The sequence below is a fragment of the Nerophis ophidion genome, linkage group LG02 (genome assembly GCF_033978795.1).
Source record: "Nerophis ophidion isolate RoL-2023_Sa linkage group LG02, RoL_Noph_v1.0, whole genome shotgun sequence".
NCBI classification, from domain to species: Eukaryota; Metazoa; Chordata; class Actinopteri; order Syngnathiformes; family Syngnathidae; genus Nerophis; species Nerophis ophidion.
In genome coordinates this window covers 86055845-86072131 of record NC_084612.1, presented here as the reverse complement: position 1 = coordinate 86072131, position 16287 = coordinate 86055845, and the positions used below count along the sequence as shown (strand labels likewise).

Below are 16287 nucleotides of genomic sequence, written 5' to 3'. Positions count from 1 at the left end.
TCCAGTTACATCACATTAAATATTGTATATCATGTGTTTGAGTTACAAAAATTGGGTTTTCTCTGACAAAAAGAGCATGAAACATTTGACTAACTTCATATCGACATTTAGACCTGAAATGTATCTAGAGCGTATAAAAACGTGTTGAATAATAATACAAAACATTTGATTTATTTCCAACAATTTTATGACTGAGACTCTTGGACCAAATTTGAAGAGAAACCTAAAAGTTTAAAAAAATAAAATACAAATGTATAGATTGTGTTGGGCCGATTGTAGCTGAGATAGGCACCAGCGCTCCCCGCTACCCTAAAAGGGAATAAGCGGTATAAAATGGATGGATCGATGGTTTTGAAAATGTCAAGATTTCTCCGGCAGGCTATCATTTTTCAGTGTGGCCCTGGGTGGAACAAAGTTGGACATCACAGTTTTAAAGTACAAACCCTGTTTCCATATGAGTTGGGAAATGGTGTTAGATGTAAATATAAACAGAATACAATGATTTGCAAATCCTTTTCAAGCCATATTCAGTTGAATATGCTACAAAGACAACATATTTCATGTTCAAACTCAAAATGTTATTTTTTTTTTGCAAATAATCATTAACTTCAGAATTTGATGCCAGCAACACGTGACAAAGAAGTTGGGAAAATTGGCAATAAAAACTGATAAAGTTGGGGACTGCTCATCAAACATTTATTTGGAACATCCCACAGGTGTGCAGGCTAATTGGGAACAGGTGGGTGCCATGATTGGGTATAAAAGCAGCTTCCATGAAATGCTCAGTCTTTCACAAGAAACGATGGGGCGAGGTACACCCCTTTGTCCACAACTGTGTGAGCAAATAGTCAAACAGTTTAAGAACAACCTTTCTCAAAGTGACATTGCAAGAAATTTAGGGATTTCAACATCTACGCTCCATAATATCATCAAAAGGTTCAGAGAATCTGGAGAAATCACTCCACGTAAGCGGCATGGCCGGAAACCAACATTGAATGACCATGACCTTCCATCCCTCAGACGGCACTGTATCAAAAACCAACATCAGTCTCTAAAGGATATCACCACATGGGCTCAGGAACACTTCAGAAAACCACTGTCACTAAATACAGTTGGTCGCTACATCTGTAAGTGCAAGTTAAAGCTCTTACTATGCAAAGCGAAAGCCATTTATCAACAACATCCAGAAACGCCGCCGGCTTCTGTGGGCCTGAGATCATCTAAGATGGACTGATGCAAAGTGGAAAAGTGTTATGTAGTCTGAAAAGTCCACATTTCAAATTGGGTTGCACAAACCACTGCGACTTCCTCGGTAGGCCAACATATTGGACATGGTGTCATCCGGACCAAAGGGAAGCCAACCATCAAGACTGTTATCGATGCAAAGTTGAAAGCCAGCATGTGTGATGGTATGGGGGTGCATTAGTGCCCAAGGCATGGCTAACTTACACATCTGTGAAGGCACCATTAATGCTGAAAGGTACATACAGGTTTTGGAACAACATATGCTGCCATCCAAGCGCCGTCTTTTTCATGGACGCCCCTGCTTATTTCAGCAAGACAATGCCAAGTCACATTCAGCACGCGTTACAACAGCGTGGCTTGGTAAAAAAAGAGTGCGGGTACTTTCCTGGCCCGCCTGCAGTCCAGACCTGTCTCCCATGGAAAATGTGTGGTGCATTATGAAGCGTAAAATAGGACAGCGGAGACCCCGGACTGTTGAAGAACTGAAGCTCTACATAAAACAAGAATGGGAAAGAATTCTACTTTCAAAGCTTCAACAATTAGTTTCCTCAGTTCCCAAACGTTTATTGAGTGTTGTTAAAAGAAAAGGTGATGTAACACAGTGGTGAACATGCCCTTTCCCAACTACTTTGGCACGTGTTGCAGCCATGAAATTCTAAGTTGATTATTATTTAAAAAAAATAAAATAAATAAAGTTTATGAGTTTGAACATCAAATATGTTGTCTTTGTAGCATATTCAACTGAATATGGCTTGAAAAGGATTTGCAAATCATTGTATTCTGTTTATATTTACATCTAACACAATTTCCCAACTCATATGGAAACAGGGTTTGTATATTAGGTGTATCCGAATATTAAAATAATGTACCTCTCAAATGTTCGCTCATTGTACATTAAGCATAACACTTTGTAATACATGTGTTGTACGCACACATAAATCCTCAGCTGCTTCAAGTGTCATTTCTCCAGAATAAAGCTCTTCATCTTTTGATATTTGTATGTGTTTCGATTATTACGAGTGTCAGTGTTAACAATGTATTTTTCACATAATGAGTATAAATCACGAATTGAAGCGATACTTTATTAATCTCCTGAAGGAAATTATGATTTTAGTAAAACAAAGTATATTTACAAACAGACTAACACATCACAGCATATCGTATTTACTTTTCAATTCACCTGGTCGTCCTCGTCGGAGTCACCTTTCAGCCTCCTCTTTAACTCGGTGTGCATCCTCATGTGACGAACCAATACGGTCCGATATCGAAAACTCATGGAACAGACTGAGCAGGTAAAAGGCTTCTCTCCAGTATGAATTCTGGAGTGATTGACCAAATTCGCGTTTTGAGAAAATCTCCGACCGCACAATGAGCAAGAAAAGGGTTTCTCTCCTGTGTGTCTTCTTGAGTGTCGGATTAAATTTGCATTTTGAGTGAATTTTTGACCGCACACAGAGCAGGTGAAAGGTTTCTCCCCTGTGTGTATTCGTGTGTGCCTTATCAAATGTGCACTGTGAGAAAATCTATGGCCGCAGAACGAGCAAGGGAAAGGTTTCTCCTTGGCATGCGTTCGCCTGTGTTTGTACAGTGTTGAACGATGACCAAAGCTTTTCTTGCAGATTGAGCAGGAGAAGTGTTTCCTCACGTGCGACATCATTTGATCGCGGCAAGAAAATCGTTTCTTGCAAACTGAGCACGTGAAAGGTTTCTCATCCGTGTGATTTCTCATGTGTCTTTTCAGGTTCCCCTTGTTAGCAAAGGTTTTGTCACAGCGAGAGCATTGGAAGCGTGTGTTCTTAGCGTGATGTGTTTGATCAGCTTTAGAGTCCTCGTCATCAGTGTCTGCTGACTGTATGTCCTCACTATCTGATAGTGGAGCAATGAGGTGGTCTTCATCAGCTTCTGTCGCCACGTGTCGAGTCAAGCTGCTGCTCGGAGGCTCCTCTTCACTTTCACCTCTGACCTCATCATATTCACTCTTCACAATGACACCGATGGCCGGGAACGTCTCCAGTCCTTCAAGATGCTCCCCCAGCATTTCTTCTTTAATGAGGGGCTGCAGAGGTTTCTTCCGCTTTGCCCTGGAATTGCCTGCAGACACAAGAAGACAAAAATAAGTGTCGGAAGAGGAAGATGAAGACAGAATGTGCCCCAGCCATCAAAACTGTTACATTAGCATATAAGGCAGGTGTGTCCAATGTGCGGCCCGAGAGCCATTTGTGAATGGCCCCCGGCCCATTCTAAAAAATACTATGATACAAATTTTAAAGGGGAACATTATCACAATTTCAAAAGGGTTAAAAACAATAAAAATCAGTTCCCAGTGGCTTGTTGTATTTTTTGAAGTTTTTTTCAAAATTTTACCGGTCCTGGAATATCCCTAAAAACAGCTTGAAAGTGCTTGATTTGTGCTATTTGCGATGTGACTGTACTGTCCATTTCCCTGTGACGTCACACAGTGCTGCCAATGTAAACAAACAATGGGAATACCACAGCAAGATATAGCGACATTAGCTCGGATTCAAACTCGGATTTCAGCGACTTAAGCGATTCAACAGATTACGCATGTATTGAAACAGATGGTTGGAGTATGAAAGTATTGAAGAAGAAACTGAAGCTACTGAGCGAATAGCTATTGACGCTATTCATAGCCATAGCATGGCCGAATAGCTGCGTTAGCATCGCCGGTAAAATGTGCGGACCAAACGATCAGGACTTTCGCATCTTGTGACACTGGAGCAACTTAAATCCGTCGATTGGTAAGTGTTTGTTTCGCATTAAATGTGGGTGGAAGGAAACGTAATATAGTTGCAAATGCATCTGCAGGTTATCCATACATCTCTGTGCCATGTCTGCTTTAGCACCGCCGGTAAATAGCATGTTAGCATCGATTAGCGTGGCATGTTAGCATGGATTAGCTGGCAGTCAACATCAACAAAACTCACCTTTGTGATTTTGTTGACTTTACAGTTGTAAATGCATCTGCAGGTTATCCATACATCTCTGTGCCATGTCTGTCTTAGCATCGCCGGTCAAATGTGGAGACACTCTGGCACATTCAATGGGGGTCTGGCGGCAGACACTTTGGCATCTTGGGGCCAGTGGTGCAACTTGAATCCCTCCCTGTTAGTGTTGTTACACCCTCCGACAACACACCCACCAGGCATGATGTCTCCAAGGTTCCAAAAAATAGTCCAAAAAACGGAAAATAACAGAGCTGAGACCCGGTGTTTGTAATGTGTTGAAAATGAAAATGGTGGGTGTGTTACCTTGGCGACGTCACATTCTGACGTCATCGCCTCCAGCGCGATAAACAGAAAGGCGTTTAATTCGCCAAAATTCACCCATTTAGAGTTCGGAAATCGGTTAAAAAAATAGATGGTCTTTTTTCTGCACCATCAAGGTATATATTGACGCTTACATAGGTCTGCTGATAATGTTCCCATTTAAACATAAAAAAGTGTAATAAAAGAGTAAACAGTGACATATAACAAGAATGAGTTGCAATGTTGACACTAATAACACAAAGCTGCCATGCGGACTGTTATTGACCTGCTCAAGGCTCCAATTACTTCACTGGAACAATTTCACTTTCAAATATTTTGGGGGGATAATATTGCATATTTTGTGCGAACAAAGTTCGAGATGCTACCTCAGTAGAAGCATTTAAGTCAATCAATCAATCAATCAATGTTTACTTATATAGCCCTAAATCACTAGTGTCTCAAAGGGCTGCACAAACCACTACGACATCCTCGGTAGGCCCACATAAGGGCAAGGAAAACTCACACCCAGTGGGACGTCGGTGACAATGATGACTATGAGAACCTTGGAGAGGAGGAAAGCAATGGATGTCGAGCGGGTCTAACATGATACTGTGAAAGTTCAATCTATAATGGATCCAACACAGTCGCGAAAGTCCAGTCCAAAGCGGATCCAACACAGCAGCGAGAGTCCCATCCATAGCGGAGCCAGCAGGAAACCATCCCAAGCGGAGGCGGATCAGCAGCGCAGAGATGTCCCCAGCCGATACACAGGCAAGCAGTACATGGCCACCGGATCGGATCGGACCCCCTCCACAAGGGAGAGTGGGACATAGAAGAAAAAGAAAAGAAACGGCAGATCAACTGGTCTAAAAAGGGAGTCCATTTAAAGGCTAGAGTATACAGATGAGTTTTAAGGTGAGACTTAAATGCTTCTAAAGTCTCACCTTAAAACTCATCTGTATACTTTAGCCTTTAAATAGACCTCCTTTTTAGACCAGGTGATCTGCCGCTTCTTTTCTTTTTTCTCCTAGATCCCCCCCTCCCTTGTGGAGGGGGTCCGGTCCGATGACCATGGATGAAGTAATAGCTGTCCAGAGTCGGGACCCAGGATGGACCGCTCGCCTGTGCATCGGTTGGGGACATCTCTACGCTGCTGATCCGCCTCCGCTTGAGATGGTTTCCTGTGGACGGGACTCTGGCTGCTGTCTTGGATCCGCTTTGAACTGAACTCTCGCGGCTGTGTTGGAGCCACTATGGATTGAACTTTCACAGTATCATGTTAGACCCGCTCCACATCCATTGCTTTCGGTCCCCTAGAGGGGGGGGTTGCCCACATCTGAGGTCCTCTCCAAGGTTTCTCATAGTCAGCATTGTCACTGGCGTCCCACTGGATGTGAATTCTCCCTGCCCACTGGGTGTGAGTTTTCCTTGCCCTTTTGTGGGTTCTTCCGAGGATGTTGTAGTCGTAATGATTTGTGCAGTCCTTTGAGACATTTGTGATTTGGGACTATATAAATAAACATTGATTGATTGATTTAAAAAGGGCATCAAACAACCAAAGAAATATGAAAAAAAAATAGAATATTATTATCAAGAGATCTACAGACTTCCGCGTTAAATGTTAAAAAAAATGTAAATATAAATTTGGCTTTTTTTCAACACTTCTTCTTTTTTTTTCTTATTATTATTATTTATTGACCTATCTAGTGTTCCAATTACTTCACATCAAATATTCCACTTGAAAATGTTTTGGGGAAAAACGTTGCATAGTTTGTGTGTTTGCCATATAACTAAGGGTTTTGACATAAAAGGCATGAACATAAAAACAATATTAAAAAAAACTTTATAACGACAGATAGACCTGAAGTTGATCTCGAGATTCAAGCAGTAAATGAAAAAAATAATAATTTATTACTTATTTCTAAAATGTTTATGACTGAGACCCTTCTGCAGACCGGGGACCAAACTTGAGGACAGCCATAAAGGTAAAAAACAGCAACTATTGTATTGCTTCTAACAAAAGGGAAAAATAACAACATGGCCCCCGCATACTTTGATTTTTCAGTCTGCGGCCCTCAGTGGAAAAAGTTTGGACACCCCTGATATAAGGGATGAAGTCAATTGTCTCACATTTCACACAACTGAGCTTGGGGAGACTAGGTCACTTATCTGGACACATGAAAACACCACATTGACAGTCAAAAACTGCAAAATAAAGAGCTAACTTGTGCTTTCTCAGGTGTTCAAACTGTGGTAGATCGAGGCTGTGCAACGCAAGCCAGAACAAACAAGGAGAGAGGAAGTAGAAAACTTTTTACCACATCCACAAAGATCCCAAAAGATGAAAAGTGCAAAACCCAAAAGCAGTGAAGTTGTCACCTTGTGTAAATGCTAAATAAAAAGAGAATACAACGTATTCTTTTCCACTTCTATTCAATTGAATAGACTGCAAAGACAAGATATTTCATCTTCACACTGACAAACTTTGTTATTTTTGCAAATATTAGCTCATTTGGAATTTGATGCCTGCAACATGTCTCAAAAAAGCTGGCACAAGTGGCAAAAAAGACTGAGAAAGTTGAGGAATGCTCATCAAACACTTATTTGGAACAACCCACAGGTGAACAGGCTAATAGTGAACAGGTGGGTGCCATGATTGGGTATAAAAGAAACTTCCGTGAAATGCTCACTCATTCACAAACAAGGACGGGGCGAGGGTCACCACTTTGTCAACAAATGCTTGAGCAAATTGTTTAAAAACAACATTTGTCAAGGAGCTATTGCAAAAAATTTAGGGATTTCACCATCTACGCTCCGTAATATCATCAAACGGTGCAGAGAATCTGGAGAAATCACTGCACGTAAGCGGCAAGCCCGTGACTTTCGATCCCTGCATGAAAAAGCCACATCAGTGTGTAAAAGATATCACCACATGGGCTCAGGAACACTTCAGAAAACACTGTCAGTAACTACAGTTGGTCGCTACATCTGTAAGTGCAAGTTAAAACTCTGCTATGCAAAGCCAAAGCCATTTATCAACAACACCCAGAAACGCTTCGCTGGGCCTGAGCTCATTTAAGATGGACTGATGCAAAGTGGAAAAGTTTTCTGTGGTCTGAGGTGAGGAGTCCACATTTCAAATTGTTTTTGGAAACTGTGGACGTGGTGTCCTCCGGACCAAAGAGGAAAAGAACTATCCGGACTGTTCTGGGCGCAAAGTAAAAAAGGCAGCATGTGTGATGGTATATACTACAACTGATTAACAATGGCAGATTTGCGCAAAGCCCTTCGGGTAAACCTTTACCATATATGTCGTCTGGACCAAAGGGGAAGCGAACCATCCAGACTGTTATCCACGCAAAGTGTAAAAGCCAGCATGTGTGATGGTATGGGGGTGCATTAGTGCCCAAGGCATGGGTAACTTACACATCTGTGAAGGCACCATTAATGCTGAAAGGTACATACAGCTTTTGGAACAACATATGCTGCCATCTAAGTGCTGTCTTTTAATGGACGCCCCTGCTTATTTTAGCAAGACAATACCAAGCCACATTCAGCACGTGTTACAACAGCGTCGTTTGGTACAAAAAAAAAGAGTGTGGGTACTTTCCTGGCCCGCCTGCAGTCCAGACCTGTCTCCTATGGAAAATGTGTGGCGCATTATGAAGCGTAAAATAGGACAGCGGAGACCCCGGACTGTTGAAGGACTGAAGCTCTACATAAAACAAGAATGGGAAAGAATTCCACTTTCAAAGCTTCAACAAATAGTTTCCTCAGTTCCCAAACCTTTATTGAGTGTTGTTAAAAGAAAAAGGTGATGTAACACAGAGGTGAACATGCCCTTTCCCAACTACTTTGGCACGTGTTGCAGCCATTAATTTCAAAGTGAATTATTATTTGCAAAAAAAAATAAAGTTTATGAGTTTGAACATCAAATATGTTGTCTTTGTAGCATATTCAACTGAATATGGCTTGAAAAGGATTTGCAAATCATTGTATTCTGTTTATATTTACATCTAACACAACCTCCCAACTCATATGGAAACAGGGTTTGTACATAAAAACGGGTACAAACAGGCAATAAAGTTTGCTTTGTATCCGAAAAGGCAACAGCGCAGGATACATGTACATGTACGAGCCAGTCTGCCTCACAACAAAGGGATTGAGGAAAAAGAAGGAACTTATATACTACAACGTCGGACTACAACTGATTAACAATGGCAGACTCGCGCAAAGCCCTTTGGGTAAATCTTTACCATATATGGAGAGTCCCGTTGAAATAACTAAGGCAAAATTTGTAAGAAAAATAAAGTAAAAAAATTGAGTAAATGGAGTAAGTTGGGAAGATTGTTTTGTAAATATCTCGCCGTGCCTCCATGGTTTGATGAAACATTTCCGGGGCTTATGGGGATCAAGTACACAAAAACAGGTACCAACAGCCCAAAAAGGTTGCTTTTGTAAAATAGGACCCCTTTTAAATAAACATTATAAGAGTTGGTTATGTTTAAAAAATGAAGTTTTGTGTTGATTTGTTAAACATTGGTGGGACTATCCTTTTATAGTCATGTGAACTAAACTACTGGTAGTCACGTGAGGTCCGGAGCTCTATATATGGACATGCTGGTTGGAAATAATAGTTTAAATATATAATATATAATATAATGAGCATTTAAGACTGTTGCTGAAAAGAAAACACGACTGAAGTGTTTGTCTCACTGTGGTTTTAGACCAGTGGTTCTTAACCTTGTTGGAGGTACCAAACCCCGTTAGTTTTATATGTGCATTCATTGAACACTTCTTAGTGAAAAATAAAATGTTTTTTTTTTCAAATTCAAGACAAAGTTATGAGTTTTTGGTAACACTTTAGAATGGAGAACATATTCTAGGTAACAAAGACTTAATTTAGAGGTATTTGGTTAGGGTTTGGGTTAGAGCATGGGTGTCAAACTCTGGCTCGCCGTGTAATTTAATTTGGCCCTTGAGGCAATATCAAATTAGAATTAAAGCTGGCCTGCCGGTGTTACAGCGTCGGTGCTGCTGTAACATCACATTCACCGCTAATACTCATACTTGCCAACCCTCCTAATTTTCCCGGTAGACTCCCGAAGTTCAGTGCCCCTCCCGAAAATCTCCCGGGGCAAGCATTCTCCCGAATTTCTACCGATTTCTTCCTGGACAACTATATTGAGGGCGTGCATTTAAGGCACTGCCTTTAGCGTTCTCTACAACCTGTCATCACGTCCGCTTTTCCTCCATACTAACAGCGTGTCACATGATATTTGTGGCTTTTACACACACACACAAGTGAATGCAAGGCATACTTGGTCAACAGCCATACAGGTCACACTGAGGGTGGCCGTATAAACAACTTTAGCACTGTTACAAATATGCGCCACAATGTGAACCCACACCAAACAAGAATGACAAACACATTTCGGGTGAACATCCGCACCGTAACACAACAGAACAAAAACCCAGAACCCCTTGCAGCACCAACTCTTCCAGCAAACTGACCAATAATTAACGTTTTATTCATGCATTTTCTCTTGCTACTTCAAGGCTTGAATGTTTGGTTCATTCATTATTGTTATTTTATTTTCAAATGTATTATTAGCCTGTGGAAAAAAAATTTATATTTACCTCAGAAGATTGCAAATTATTATTATTATTTGAAACTGGATTTTGCATGTCACTAAAGTTATATAAGCCTTGCTTGTTCAATATTTAATGCAAAACTTGTTTGGGTCCCTATTAAAAGGTTCATTTGTTCAACCTTGGCCCGTGGCTTTGTTCCGTTTAAAATTTTGGCCCACTCTGTATTTGAGTTTGACACCCCTGTGTTAGAGGGGTAGAGGGTTATAATAAGGCCATGTCGAATAAGGCATTAATAAGTACATAATGATGACTAGTTAAGAGCCAATATGTTACTAATTTGCATGTTAAAAAGTAACTAATTAATGGTGACTATGTTCCCCATACTAAAGTGTTACCATGTTTAATTACTGGTGCACAAAATGAACCGTGTTCAAAAAACAAAACCAACACAGTGCATGAACTCACAACAAATTACACAGCTGTTGCCGTATCTGTAATACCCTAATAGGGAGAAGTTTTTATTGACACGATGAGTTCGGTGTGTTTTGACCCCCGCCGGACCCCTGAGGCCGACTCACCGAACCCCTGGGGTTCCTTCGAACCCAGGTTAAGAACCACTGCTCTAGACATCATGGACATGACATCCATTAAAATACCAAGTGATCAAATCCATGCAATAGATCCAAGCATAGACATGTTGTAAGGTAGCATGCAGCACTACTGTCTACTGGTGCTGACGAGACGCGGGGCCGCCATCTTGGAGTGGTGATGCGCTCCACTCAGTGCAATTCATTTGGCAGGAGCAATGAACTGTCAGCACATTTCCTTGATTGATTGATTGATTGAATGATACTTTTATCAGTAGATTGCACAGTTCAGTACATATTCTGTACAATTGACCACTAAATGGTAACACCCGAATAAGTTTTTCAACTTGTTTAAGTCGGGGTCCACCTTCATCCATTCATGGTAATCAATTCATCTTACCTCACTAAATACCACTCATTTTCACCCCCTTTTTCTCTCATAAGTGTAGCTATGACAAAGGACACTTGTTTTATTATTCATAGTTTGCTTAACAGTAATAAAATATTCTTATATGCTATAAGTGAGCAGAACAAAACTGGTAAAATAATCCCAGAGAAGAGGGTAAAAAAGGTCAGCTATTTTTAAGTTGAAGAAACAATATGATGAGGTTATATATACATGCTACATAAACTATGTATGAATACATTAGATATCTATATATCTTATAGACTGTATCTCTGTTGCTGCAGCATTCTGTCTTGACACTTTGTATTGATATTTTATATTACATTCTTCTCTTAAATGATCATGTTTACACTGATTGTTTTATATGTATTTTTCATGTATGTCACTTTGGATGAAAGCGTCTGCCAAATACTTCAACATAAAACACCAGAAAGTCTTTATATCAGCTAAAACCACCAATCTGTTTCACTGGATTCACAATAAAAGCAAATTCTGTCTTAGCCAACAATGTTAGTATTTGAATATTGTTACTTGAAGACTTATTCCTGCTTACAATTATACTGTTAAGAAAGTATTGTCTAATACTTTGACTAAAATGAGAAAGCATCATAATCAGGGGCGGCTGGTGAATTTTGTTTTAGGTGGGGCTGAAAGTTTGTAAAGCAAAGCCCTGTAGGGGGTCATCCTCCCCCAGAAGATTTAAAGCGCTATACAAGTACAACCCATTTATCATTTTATTTATTTATCATTTGTGATTTTCACATACAAATGAAGCATTCTGCTGCATTCTGACAAAATAATGAAGACAAAATAGAACATTTCATAGGTTTGCAGAGAACTATATACAACATACACACTGGAGGCATGATGCCAACATAGGTTTGCAGAGAACTATTACTGTTATTCAAGTATGACATTTTGAAATGTAATTCATTTCAATGACAAGCAATTCTATTATGGTCATACTCTTGTTTGCTAGCGGCTACCATTTAACTACTATTGAAGATCTTTGCTCCTTCTCAACTCTGTGCTAATATTCTTTTCACAAAATACAACCAATAGTACGTTAATGTTAAATCTGACTTGTGAAAAGTAATCCCCCGATTCCTGTTTTTAACAGTCTGCTCTTTTGAGTAGGAAAAGGCTGAACACTATCTTTGTTTTCTACGTGTCAACTGTCAGTTTAGCATCTTTGTTTTCTACCTGTCAACTGTCAGTTTAGCATCTTTGTTTTCTACGTGTCAACTGTCAGTTTAGCATCTTTGTTTTCTACCTGCCAACTGTCAGTTTAGCATCTTTGTTTTCTACCTGCCAACCGTCAGTTTAGCATCTTTGTTTTCTACCTGTCAACTGTCAGTTTGGCATCTTTGTTTTCTAGCTGTCAACTGTCAGTTCAGCATCTTTGTTTTCTACCTGTCAACTGTCAGTTAAGCATCTTTGTTTTCTACCTGTCAACTGTCAGTTCAGCATCTTTGTTTTCTACCTGTCAACTGTCAGTTTAGCATCTTTGTTTTCTACTTGTCAACTGTCAGTTTAGCATCTTTGTTTTCTACCTGTCAACTGTCCATTTTTGCATATTTGTTTTCTACCTGTCACCTATCAGTTTAGCATCTTTGTTTTCTACCTGTCAACTGTCAGTTTAGCATCTTTATATTCTACCTGTCAACTGTCAGTTTGGCATCTTTGTTTTCTACCTGTCAACTGTCAGTTTAGCATATTTTTTTTCTACCAGCCAACTGTCAGTTTAGCATCTTTGTTTTCTACCTGTCAACCATCAGTTTAGCATCTTTGTTTTCTACCTGTCAACTGTCAATTTAGCATCTTTGTTTTCTACCTGTCAACTGTCACTTTAACATCTTTGTTTTCTACCTGTCAACTGTCAATTAACATCTTTGTTTTCTACCTGTCAGCTGTCAGTTTAGCATCTTTGTTTTCTACCTGTCAACTGTCAGTTTAGCATCTTTGTTTTCTACCTACCAACTGTCAGTTTAGCATTTTGTTTTCTACCTGTCAACTGTCAGTTTAGCATCTTTGTTTTCTACCTGTCAACTGTCAGTTTAGCATCTTTGTTTTCTACCTGTCAACTGTCAGTTTGGCATCTTTGTTTTCTACCTGTCAACTGTCAGTTTAGCATCTTTGTTTTCTACCTGTCAACTGTCAGTTTAGCATCTTTTTTTCTACCTGTCAACTGTCAGTTCAGCATTTTTGTTTTCTACTTGTCAACTGTCAGTTTGGCATCTTTGTTTTCTACCTGTCAACTGTCAATTTAGCATCTTTGTTTTCTACCTGTCAACTGTCAGTTTAGCATCTTTGTTTTCTACCTGTCAACTGTCAGTTTAGCATATTTGTTTTCTACCAGCCAACTGTCAGTTTAGCATCTTTGTTTTCTACCTGTCAACCATCAGTTTAGCATCTTTGTTTTCTACCTGTCAACTGTCAATTTAGCATCTTTGTTTTCTACCTGTCAACTGTCACTTTAACATCTTTGTTTTCTACCTGTCAACTGTCAATTAACATCTTTGTTTTCTACCTGTCAGCTGTCAGTTTAGCATCTTTGTTTTCTACCTGTCAACTGTCAGTTTAGCATCTTTGTTTTCTACCTACCAACTGTCAGTTTAGCATTTTGTTTTCTACCTGTCAACTTAGCATCTTTTTTTCTACCTGTCAACTGTCAGTTCAGCATTTTTGTTTTCTACTTGTCAACTGTCAGTTTGGCATCTTTGTTTTCTACCTGTCAACTGTCAATTAACATCTTTGTTTTCTACCTGTCAACTGTCAGTTTAGCATCTTTGTTTTCTACCTGTCAACTCTCAGTTTAGCATCTTTGTTTTCTACCTGTCAACTGTCAGTTTAGCATCTTTGTTTTCTACCTGTCAACTGTCAGTTTAGCATCTTTGTTTTCTACCTGTCAACTGTCAGTTTGGCATCTTTGTTTTCTACCTGTCAACTGTCAGTTTAGCATCTTTGTTTTCTACCTGTCAACTGTCAGTTTAGCATCTTTGTTTTCTACCTGTCAACTGTCAGTTTAGCATCTTTGTTTTCTACCTGTCAACTGTCAGTTTAGCATCTTTGTTTTCTACCTGTCAACTGTCAGTTTAGGCTGCTCGCTGGCTCCTCATCACCACTTCAAGATGGCGGCCCAATTTCTTGCGTCACAGCAGCCAATACTGCGTCTACTTATAACATGTGGCTTCCAACAAGCTTTCCTGCCTTTGTTTCCGGTAGTCAGCAGAATGACGTCACATTCAGCCTGATAGTTGACCCCCAGCGCCCCCTGCTGGCCGATCAAAGTAGTACAGAAGGACACAGACCCAACGTAAACCCCATATTTGTGTCCAACAGCAGTGATGAAGAAGTAAACAAACCTTTTCTGTGAGCCACAACTTGATGTTTGCTGAAAAGAGCGTCCAGTAGTTGACGTTGTCGCTCGTTCTCCTCTTTTCTTCTAGAAAGTTCCTCCTCGTATTCTGCTATGGTTCTTTCTAACACTACAAATATTTCTTCCACAGCAGCAGTTAGTCGCTGCTTCACCAACACTCTCAGCATTTCTACTTTGCACATTTTCACACTTTCAACTCACACTTAGCGACCTGTCGATCACTTCCGCTTTGTCTCTTTTGTTAGCAGCTGGCGAGCTAAGCTAAGCTAGCTAGCGAGCTAAGCTAGCGTGAAAGAGAGACGACTTATCCTGACAAAAAAGATGAAATATCGACGACTATTGCTTTGTGTTATGCAAAGAAACACACATCTAGAATGACAGACTATCGACGTGACGTAGGCGCAACTACAAACACAATAACGACGCCGTATGGCTAAAGTTCATCTTCGTGGTCAGGTGCTGCGATTACGTCATAGCTACGGCAAGTCCACTTGGACAAATGTGTGGCTGCCCAAACACATTAACATTATAGGCTTTTTTATTCATATATTAAACATTGTAAACACACAATATATAAAGCTGGGGTCCCAAACCTCTTGAAACCAAGAGCTACTTCTTGGGTACTGATTAATCCGAAGGGCTACCAGTTTGATACACACTTAAATAAATTGCCAAAAATAGCCAATTTGCTCAATTTACCTTTATATATATATATATATATATATATATATATATATATATATATATATATATATATATATATATATATATATACATATATATATATATAAAAGTTTTTCTGTCCATCATTCCGTCGTACATTTCTTTCCTTTTTTTGTAGAGAATAAATGAGGAAAAAACACTTAATTCAACCGTTTAAAAGAGGAGAAAACACACAAAAAAAGAAAATTACATTTTGAAACATAGTTTATTTTCAATTTCGACTCTTTAAAATTCAAAATTCAACCAAAACAAATTAAGAGAAAAACTAGCTAATTCGAATCGTTTTGAAAAAATTAAAAAAATAATTTATGGAACACCATTATTAATTTTCCCTGATTAAGATTATTTTTTTAATTTTGATGACATGTTTTAAATAGGTTAAAATCCAATCTGCACTTTATTAGAATATATAACAAATTGGAACAAGTTATATTTCTAACAAAGATAAATCATTATTTCTTCTAGATGTTCCAGAACAAAAAATTTAAAAGAAATTCAAAAGACTTTAAAATAAGATTTAAATTTGATTCTAAAGATTTCCTAGATTTGCCGGAATATTTTTCTTTAATTTTAATCATAATAAGTTTGAAGAAATATTTTACAAATATTCTTCGTCGAAAAAACAGAAGTTAAAATGAAGAATTAAATTAAAATGTATTTATTATTCTTTACAACAAAAAAATAAATGTACTTGAACATTGATTTAAATTGTCAGGAAAGAAGAGGAAGGAATTTAAAAGGTAAAAAGGTATATGTGTTTAAAAATCCTACAATCATTTTTAAGGTTGTATTTTTTCTCTAAAATTGTCTTTCTGAAAGTTATAAGAAGCAAAGTTAAAAAAATTATGAATTTATTTAAACAAGTGAAGACCAAGTCTTTAAAATATTTTCTTGGATTTTCAAATTCTATTTGAGTTTTGTTTCTCTTAGAATTAAAAATGTCGAGCACAGCGATACCAGCTTGCTAGTAAATAAATACATTTTAAAAAATCGAGGCAGCTCACTGGTAAGTGCTGCTATTTGAGCTATTTTTAGAACAGGCCAGCGGGCGACTCATCTGGTCCTTACGGGCGACCTGGTGGCCGC

At 39.0% G+C, this 16287-nt stretch overlaps 1 protein-coding gene across 1 annotated transcript; it reads right to left on the bottom strand.

Annotated features, from left to right (window-relative positions):
• Positions 1-2306: 2306 nt before the first annotated feature.
• LOC133547253 (gastrula zinc finger protein XlCGF8.2DB-like) lies at positions 2307-14964 on the bottom strand. The gene is made up of 2 exons (XM_061893019.1): positions 14465-14964; positions 2307-3336 (listed from the first exon to the last, which is right to left on the bottom strand). The coding sequence occupies exons 1-2, from the start codon at positions 14658-14660 to the stop codon at positions 2417-2419; spliced, it is 1116 nt and encodes a 371-aa protein (XP_061749003.1). The 5' UTR covers positions 14661-14964; the 3' UTR covers positions 2307-2416.
• Positions 14965-16287: the final 1323 nt, after the last annotated feature.

Excerpts from the sequence above, each read along its gene's own strand:
- LOC133547253 (XM_061893019.1), bottom strand. The coding sequence starts at position 14,660 with ATGTGCAAAGTAGAAATGCTGAGAGTGTTGGTGAAGCAGCGACTAACT. Across the intron at positions 3,337-14,464 it reads AGTTGTGGCTCACAGAAAAG|GCAATTCCAGGGCAAAGCGG; the intron begins GTTTGTTTACTT and ends TTGTGTCTGCAG.